Source organism: Panthera tigris, chromosome A3 (assembly GCF_018350195.1).
Source record: "Panthera tigris isolate Pti1 chromosome A3, P.tigris_Pti1_mat1.1, whole genome shotgun sequence".
NCBI classification, from domain to species: domain Eukaryota; kingdom Metazoa; phylum Chordata; class Mammalia; order Carnivora; family Felidae; genus Panthera; species Panthera tigris.
The window spans coordinates 55179199-55188176 of record NC_056662.1 but is presented as its reverse complement, the minus strand read 5'-3'; the positions used below and the strand labels follow the sequence as shown (position 1 = coordinate 55188176).

Sequence of the window (8978 nt, the reverse complement as noted above, 5' to 3'; positions counted from 1 at the left end):
CAGTACATTTCCTGACTCTAAATGTGAGAGCTCATGGGTGAAAATCCTGGACTTAAAATGTTGTTCAGAGTATCTGCTTCGCTTATATTACTCCCATAATCTCTCAACTCTCCTGGAATGAAATACCATTTATAAATCCAAACCTTGACTTTTTAAAGTGAGTTGCAGAGAAAAATTTCTCATGGCTGGAACCTGGTTGACTTGGAGTTGAATTAGGAAGAATGAGGTACCTTTTCTCCCCCGTCTTCCAGAGGGGCATTAGAGCTTTCATGAAATGTGTCCCCTTCCTAACAGGCGCTGTGACACATTCGCAGGTGCGTTGAACTAGTGAACCGTGGAAGCCAGCTTCTCACTTCCAGTCACTCATGGCTTCCCTAAATCTCCTTGGGAAAATTGTTAGTGACAAACCGACTAATTCCTCAGAACCGGTCAGGATTTGCCCTCCACTATTTGAGGAAGTTTCCCACACATCTTTGTCATCCTTTTGCCACAATAAAGTTCAGTCGTCTTTGGCGGTATCTAAAAATCTCTGAGGGGGAGAGCTTGTGCTCTGTTACAACTTTTCTCCAACTGTGTCAAGTAAAATGGCCCTAAAAAGTTTCAATCCCACAGTTACCTCTCACCGATGGCTACTTTGTATTTTCTTTTCCCTAACAAGGCTTTCAAGGGTAAATTCAAAATCTTCTATAGGAGGTACCCAGAATTGAAGTAGCCATTAAATATCAAATGGAGTAAAAGAGACCTTGGAAGCCTTGACTAAATCTCCAAGAGCTTGAGTTTTATTTAGAAGTCAAAGCATGTATCAAGTTGAAGAATGTTCATTATTTAACAGATAATACCTTAGAAGGCATTTTTGCTCTCTTGACTGCTTCCAAAAAAAATACAACCTGAAATGTAGCTTCTTAACTTATTCTTTTACCCTTAATAATTAAAAAAAAAAAAATTTTGCCTTCACATCCCACTTCTTGTTTTCCAGCCTTATATACACTTCACTGAGAGAAATGGACAAATGCTTTTTTTTTTTTTTTTAACTGTATTTCCTCCCCCAGGGCCATTTCACAGAGGAGGGTGAGTGGGAGAAGAAGAGGTCATTGTCCCCACATTTAAAACCCTGTGTTATGCAATGAATTCACTACCCATTGTGAATATGCATAGAAAGGTAGGGGTGTTTGCTCCTTTGGCAAGTTTGGAGGAGCAGATTTGCTTTTGAAACAGCTACATTTTACTCAGTACCTGCTAAGACGAGTCAGTGCGCCCCCTGCTGACAAGTCAATAGTGCGACTCCTGAGCACTTCCAAAGTTTATTTTGTTCAGTAAACCGTGTCATATAAAATTAACAACAACCAATAAAATTAGCTTATATGTTTCAACTGTAAAAGTCCAAAACAAAATAAAGCTAGTTTTAGTGGCGCTAGAAATCTCTAGTTTGGCTTCTTCTCTTTGGCTGAACCAAGGTCCTTTTATCTAAAGCCCAGTGCACAAACATATAGCTTAATGTGACTAGTGTTCTTGCTTTTATTTCTTTCTCTATGGCAACCAATATGCTCTGCTCAGAAATGTTCCCCATCAAGGAAACAAATGATCTTCAGGGAGCAGCTCTATATGGCATCTGGTCCAATGGAGCACAGAGAGTTAACCCCAGTCAAAAGCGAGGCTGCCAAGCACGTAAACAAGGAGTGGAAAACTGGCGATCTTTACCCCCCTCCCCAACTGAAATCTCTGCCTCCCTCCTCACAAGCCATTTCACTGATTTGGCATCAACTGTTTCCAAAGAAATTACAGATTTTAAATTGTAAGGTGTTCTGGATGCACAAGTGCAATGAAATTCCAGCCATTTCGATTCTACCCCCTCGTCACACCAGACGCGTCTTCCTTTAAAAAGAACAAAACCAAGAAGCTTTTACAATCCTCTCCAGCCTATTTCACTAAGGTAAGGTGCCCGCACAGGCGTGGCCTTGGCCTAGCTATTTCCTCCAGCCATATTTATCTAATTAACTGCACCTAGCAAGTAACTTCCCCCTCGATTTTTACAAAACCCAGGGACAGTGGCAAGGAGAGGGGCAAGGCCGGCTGTCAAAATGGAAAACAAAGTAAAATCGAGTTTTCGATGCTAAAGCTCCAGCTTCCTTTGGGAATAAAGTGTAGGATGTCCTGGTTAGTTTTGATTGATCACCCTCTTTTCAGATGGACTTTCACTACCGAGCTGGGAGGCAGCAACTAAGACTGTTCCCCAGAATCCGCATTAACCAGGGGTGTACTGACTTCCTGCCTCTTCTTCCTCCCCTGCTTCCTTCCACCGCAGCTCTGGACCCTCCCTTTGCCAAGCCCCCCCCTCCATCCCCCTGTTCCCAGCAGGAATCCTCCCCCCTCCCCAACAATCCCAGTCGTGCACACACAGGTCACCACTTCAGCTCTGGCTACAGAAAGGGGGTACCTTCCCCTCTAGTCCTGATTCTCTAGGAAAAACAAAACAAGAAATATGTATAATACTGAGTGCTTTATAATCGCATTTCTAGAGGTTTTCCCCCCTCACAATCAACAATTAAAATTAATAGGACTCTCCTCCCCCACCCCCCAAAAAGTGAAATGCCTCACTGTGGGGAGCTTTGGAATGAGTCCATCTTTTTATGTAATATTTTAGCAGGGTTGGGTTTTTTTTTACTCTCCCCGAAGACACTTTTCCTTCCTTCCTTCAAAACAGTTGCTCTGTGAACCCTCTCTTGTCCCAAGCAATGAAAATAAGCTCCCAAACCTATAAGAGCATAAATAAACCGGAAAAGATGGGGAGAAAAAGAGAAAGCCGGTAAAGAAAATGAAAAACACTTACCCAGCAAACTTCCAGGGTTAGATTTTAAAATAAAAGAAGATGTTTTATTATTTTTTTAAAGGTGCCTGTGGGGGGAAAGGCATATTCTCAACTCCCCAGAACCGATGCATCCTTAGTCTTCCCTTTACACTGACTCCTCTAAACCCAGCTCTCCACCAGTCTATTATTTTCACCAAAATATATGAAAATGTATGCAAATGAAAATCAGCACTAACTGTTCTCCCCTTGTTATATACTTTGGATTTTTTTTCCAGACAAAACAATCACACTCGGCAAAGGGAGGGGGCGGACGGGGTGGGGCCGGGTGGGGGGAAGCTGGGGAGCGACTCGAGAACTAAGTACGCGGAAAGGGGGGGGGGGGGCCGAAGGGGACAGACCTCGGAACAGAAGTGTATTTCTGTTATCGAGGAGCACAACGTTTTGGGGGGCTTCCCATACGCACACACACCCTCCTTGAAAAGAAAGAAAGTGGATCTGTTTGCAGAGGCGCTATCACGTTTCATCAGGCCACCTGAGACTGCTTTTGAAAGCGTGTACTGTGAAATTCATAGCAGTAATTTAGACAAAATCCTCACTGTATATTAATGAAAGGCGGCCCCATGGCTCTGTTCCTATCCTCCCCATTCAGTGTAAACAAAACCACGAGACTCTCTCGGTTTTTGAGCCGGATCCAAGCAAAATCGGCAGGAAAGGAAAACACGGGGTGCTGGCACCGACTATTCAGACGTCTGCACCTGGAGATCTCAGATTTATTCAATGAAATCTGTGTTCCATCTTTTATATATACATATACACATACATAAATATAAAAAGGAACCTTAGGGGGACGTAGAGGGGGGAAAAATCCGTTCTGTTTGGGGCTTGGTTACCGATGCCTGTCAGATCTATACCTTAGCAATCATGGCTTTGCTAAAACCTACCTACGACGGTATCTCTCACCCGGCAAGCAGGAGCTGGACGAGATCCTACATAAATCCTACGCGTCTACTGTTAATCTTGAGATCACGCAAAGGCTGCGTAGCTGCGGCTGGGCTGGAGAGCTCTGGCTTTAACTGAGTTCACCTAAGTGCGTTCAGCCGGAGGAATTATTCATCGGGAGAGGGCAGCCCCGCTCACGTTTTAGTCGGAGCACACCGGTGGCTCCGCATCTACCTCCAGGGCCGCCGCTCGGCGGCGGGCGCCGCTGGAACTCGGGACTGCCGGCTGCAGGAGCAGGCTGGGGGCCGCGAGCGCAGGGAAGGCGCACCCACAGCTAGGGGTGCGGGGTGCACGCCCACGCACACTCATTAGGAACGATGTATTTATTGAATGTCCGAGTTGGGTTAGTTCATTGGAAATCCCCGAGGAGGGTTCAATTTGCCCTTGTTTTCGTTGCCACTTTCTCTTTTTTCTTGGTTCGCTGAGGTTCCTCTGTGCAGCGTTTCCGCTTGGCCGCGTCCCCCCACCCCCGCTTCTCCCGCCTACCCTGCGCGCGCCCCCTCCCGTCCCCCTTAACTCTTTCAGCCGGGCTGGGGCTGAGAAAGCGTTTGTCGCCGCCAACCCATTCACTACGCAAGCCCATCTGAGACAGAAGAGAAAGAAAAAGCACCAATGTGTCTAAGAATAGCGAGCAAGCAGAACACCACTAATAACCAGAGTGGAAAAAAAAATACATATATATGCACACACACGCACAATGTAAGCGGTGGAGGGCGCGGCTAGTGGATCCTGGTTCTTTAGGCCGGCTCCTGCTGCAGTGGGAATTCCTAGAGCCTTTGGGGTGGAATACACTTACGCTGGATCTATAGGGAAAGGTCGACTGATTGCTTTTCAAATACATCGCTGGGCTCTGCTGACCGGCACCCTCCAAACACACAAGGACACGCACGCTACTTGCTAGAATCCCAGAGGAGGGGGGGGGAGGGAAGAAGGGAGGGAGAGCAGAGAGGCAGAGAGGGGGTGGGGGAGCGAGCGAGCAGCGGCAGCGAGCGGTCCGTCTCGCACGCGCGGGCACCGCGCTGGTCCTGGGCTGCAGGTTTCCCAGATGATGGCATCCGAGAACTTAAACAAAGGGGGACGCCGCCGGCGCAAAGCGGCTGCGGAAAGTTGCGGTGGCGGATTTCCAAGGAGCGTGGCCACGACCCGAGCCCTTGGCGATGCGAGCTCTCCCTTTCCACCCCCGCCGAGACAGAAATGGGGGCCTGCTGGTGAAAGAAAAAGGAAACTTTGAAACCACTGGGGATACAGCTGCCTATAGGTATTAGCGTGAATGGTGCATTCTTGCCGCGCGCTTTACAAATCTGTGGCATGGGGGTGGGGAGCGGGGAGGGCGGCAACACAACGCAGTACTAGGTGAAGTGGGTAGGTTGGTATTTTTCATGGTTTTTTCCCCCTCTTCATATTCCTTCTAACTCCCCCCCTCCCCCCTTTCTCCATGCCTCCCTCCCTTTTCTCTCCCCTTTCATCCCCCTTCCCAGACCGGTTGCGAACCCACAGCGCCGCGGAGGGAACGCCTGCGCCTCGGCCGGACACTAAGAGTTAAGATGTGGCGGAGGGGGTGGCGGGGGAGGGGCGGAGAGGAGAAAGTGGCGAGGGGGAGGGAGGCGGGGGGGCGGGGGGGACGACAGATTTCCAGCTTCTACGACGCTCTGCCTAAATTAAAAAGCAACCAATCGGAACGGCCGGAAGGGGGGCCGCGCGTCCTGAGCCAGTCATTCCGGGCCTGCCAATCACCCAGCGGGTAGCCAATCAGCGGGGGCCCTGGTGCTCGACTTCCTTGTATTTGGGAAAGTGTGGTGGTGGGTGCGCGCTCGCGGCGGAGGGTAAACATTCGACAGTCCCTGCTCTGAGAGGGAGGGACAGAGAGCGAACTGTCAGATCCCTGCGAGAGCGGGCGGGCGAGCGAGGGAGAGGGAGTGAGAGAGAGAGAGGGAGGGAGAGGGAAAGTGAGAGAGGGAGAGAGAGCGCGAACGAGGGCGCAGAGCGAGCTCCCGCTGCAACTCCGCTCCGGCTCGGCCAGCGCCAGCGCCGTCGGTGCACTCTACGAGCCGTGCAACGTGCCCACTGGAGTTGGTTGTGTATCAAGGATCCCCTATATGCACACACACACCTCCACCTCCACCAATGCACTCTTCTTCCTCCTCCTCCTCCAGACAACTGCTGGGAAAAAAATAAAACACCAACCCCAACCGTCAGCAACAAGGTAACAGAGCCATTCGACCTCATTTTTCTCCTGTTCAATTTTTCCTTGTTATATTTGTTTCCTAATTTCTGCCCAAAAGGAAAGATGTCGCATCAGACTGTGACTGTTGCGAGGAGAATGAAAAAGGACTCTTGTTTCAGAGGCAACCAAGAGCTCCGGCAATAGCAACTTCAGAGAAATGCACCATCGCAAGAAGTTTTCCTAGGACAGAACAAAACTTGAAACGAAAGGACCAGAGGAGGAGAGCAGGAGCCAGCCTCTCCTCTCCGCACACGCGAGCAGCCAGCATCACCACGCCTTCAAGGACGGAAAAAAAGTTTTACTACTCTAAGGGAAAACGAGTGAAATGTGTTCCTGAGGAGGAGAGAAGAGAGCGGGCAAGGGAAGCAGCGGTCCGGTTGCTGGTCACCCACAATTTGGTTCAGGAAGAAAGGAACGGCTGCTTTCTTTGTTGTCTCCCGTGAAATCTTCACTTAGCAGGTGGACTGAGCCCCGCGCCCGGGCAGAGTCCGCGCTCGGCGGAGGACGGCAAGAGGAGCGGGAGCCGGCGCGCCCCGCCAAAGAGCCCGGAGCGCAGGCCCGCGCCCTGCCCGGTGAGCCCCGCTGGAGCGAGCGGAACGCGCCGGGGCTGGGGGGCGGCCACGACCCCCCCTGAAGGGGGCGGCCACGGAGCGCGCCCCGAGAAGCGAGCCCCCCTCCCTAGAGCGCTGCTCCTGCTGCTCCTGCTGCTGCTGCTGCTGCTGCTGCTGACCAAGGCCGGCCGGCGACCCCCGCGCCCTGCCGAGCGGCCTTGCAGCTGCAGCCGGGGGCCGCGGCGGCGGCGGCGGCGGCGGCGGCGGGGGCGGAGGCGGCGGAGGAGGAGGCGGCGGCGAAGGCGGCGGGGCCGGCCGGGGCCCGGGGCGGGGGCGGGGGAGGAGGGGGGGGAGGAGGCGGGAGGCGGGGGGGCGCGGCGGCGGCGGCGGCGGCGGCCGCGGCTGCTGCTGCTGCGGCGGCGGCGGTGGTGGCGGCGGTGGGGTGGCGGGAGCGGAGCGGCATGGCCACGGCGGCTTCTAACCCCTACCTGCCGGGGAACAGCCTGCTGGCGGCCGGCTCCATTGTACATTCGGACGCGGCGGGAGCCGGCGGCGGCGGGGGCGGCGGCGGCGGAGGCGGCGGCGGCGGCGCGGGCGGCGGCGGGGGCGGCATGCAGCCCGGCAGCGCCGCCGTGACCTCAGGCGCCTACCGAGGGGACCCGTCCTCCGTCAAGATGGTCCAGAGCGACTTCATGCAGGGGGCCATGGCCGCCAGCAACGGCGGCCATATGCTAAGCCACGCGCATCAGTGGGTCACGGCCCTACCCCACGCCGCCGCCGCCGCCGCCGCCGCTGCCGCCGCCGCCGTGGAGGCCAGCTCGCCGTGGTCCGGCAGCGCCGTGGGCATGGCCGGCAGCCCCCAGCAACCGCCGCAGCCGCCGCCGCCGCCGCCGCCGCAGGGCCCCGACGTGAAGGGCGGCTCCGGTCGCGACGACCTGCACGCGGGCACCGCGCTGCACCACCGCGGGCCGCCGCACCTCGGGCCCCCGCCGCCGCCCCCGCACCAGGGCCACCCGGGGGGCTGGGGGGCCGCCGCCGCCGCAGCCGCCGCCGCCGCAGCCGCCGCAGCCGCCGCACACCTCCCGTCCATGGCCGGGGGCCAGCAGCCGCCGCCGCAGAGTCTGCTCTACTCGCAGCCCGGGGGCTTCACGGTGAACGGCATGCTGAGCGCGCCCCCGGGCCCGGGCGGCGGCGGCGGCGGCGCGGGCGGCGGCGCCCAGAGCCTGGTGCACCCGGGGCTGGTGCGCGGGGACACGCCCGAGCTGGCCGAGCACCACCACCACCACCACCACCACGGGCACCCGCACCCGCCGCACCCGCACCACGCGCAGGGGCCTCCGCACCACGGCGGCGGCGGCGCGGGGCCCGGGCTCAACAGTCACGACCCGCACTCGGACGAGGATACACCGACGTCGGACGACCTGGAGCAGTTCGCCAAGCAGTTCAAGCAGCGGCGCATTAAACTCGGCTTCACGCAGGCCGACGTGGGGCTGGCTCTGGGCACGCTGTACGGCAACGTGTTCTCGCAAACCACCATCTGCCGCTTCGAGGCCCTGCAGCTGAGCTTCAAGAACATGTGCAAGCTCAAGCCGCTGCTGAACAAGTGGCTGGAGGAGGCGGACTCGAGCACTGGCAGCCCCACGAGCATCGACAAGATCGCGGCGCAGGGCCGCAAGCGCAAGAAGCGGACCTCCATAGAGGTGAGCGTCAAGGGCGCGCTCGAGAGCCACTTCCTCAAGTGCCCCAAGCCCTCCGCGCAGGAGATCACCAACCTGGCCGACAGCCTGCAGCTGGAGAAGGAGGTGGTGCGGGTCTGGTTCTGCAACCGGCGCCAAAAGGAGAAGCGCATGACGCCGCCCGGGATCCAACAGCAGACGCCCGACGACGTCTACTCGCAGGTGGGCACCGTGAGCGCCGACACGCCGCCGCCGCACCACGGACTGCAGACGAGCGTGCAGTGAAGGCAAGGGGCGCAGCGCGAAGAGGGCCGCCGCCGCCGCCGCCGCCGCCGCCTCCGCAGCCGCTGTCAGCATCGCCGCCAACCCCCGCCGCCGCCGCCGCCGCCGCCGCCGCCGCCGCCGCCGCGCCGACCCGCACCGGGGCCGCACCGGGCCCAGGCCAGTCCGCCGCCCTCCCCTCCGCCCAAAGACAAACATGCCCGCCCTTGGAGGAAAGAGAGAGAGAGAGAGAGAGAGAGAGAGAGACGGACCAAGAAGACATTTCTGAAGTCCAAGGAAGGAGGGGCAAAACACAAAACAAAAGCGTAACAAATACCCAGACTGTTTTATATACGTATATATAACAAACAAAACCGGAAGAGAAAAAGGAGGCGATCATGAGATCTCGTTTATACTGTGGTGGTGTTTCCTTTTTGTTTTTCTGTTTTCTTTTTAAAGAA

General features: G+C 56.0%; 1 protein-coding gene across 1 annotated transcript; it reads left to right on the top strand.

The window, feature by feature from the left end:
- The first annotated feature begins 7041 nt into the window (after positions 1–7041).
- Positions 7042–8541, top strand: POU3F3 (POU class 3 homeobox 3). The gene has a single exon (XM_042979754.1). It carries the CDS (start codon positions 7042–7044, stop codon positions 8539–8541), a length of 1500 nt encoding a protein of 499 aa, XP_042835688.1.
- Positions 8542–8978: the final 437 nt, after the last annotated feature.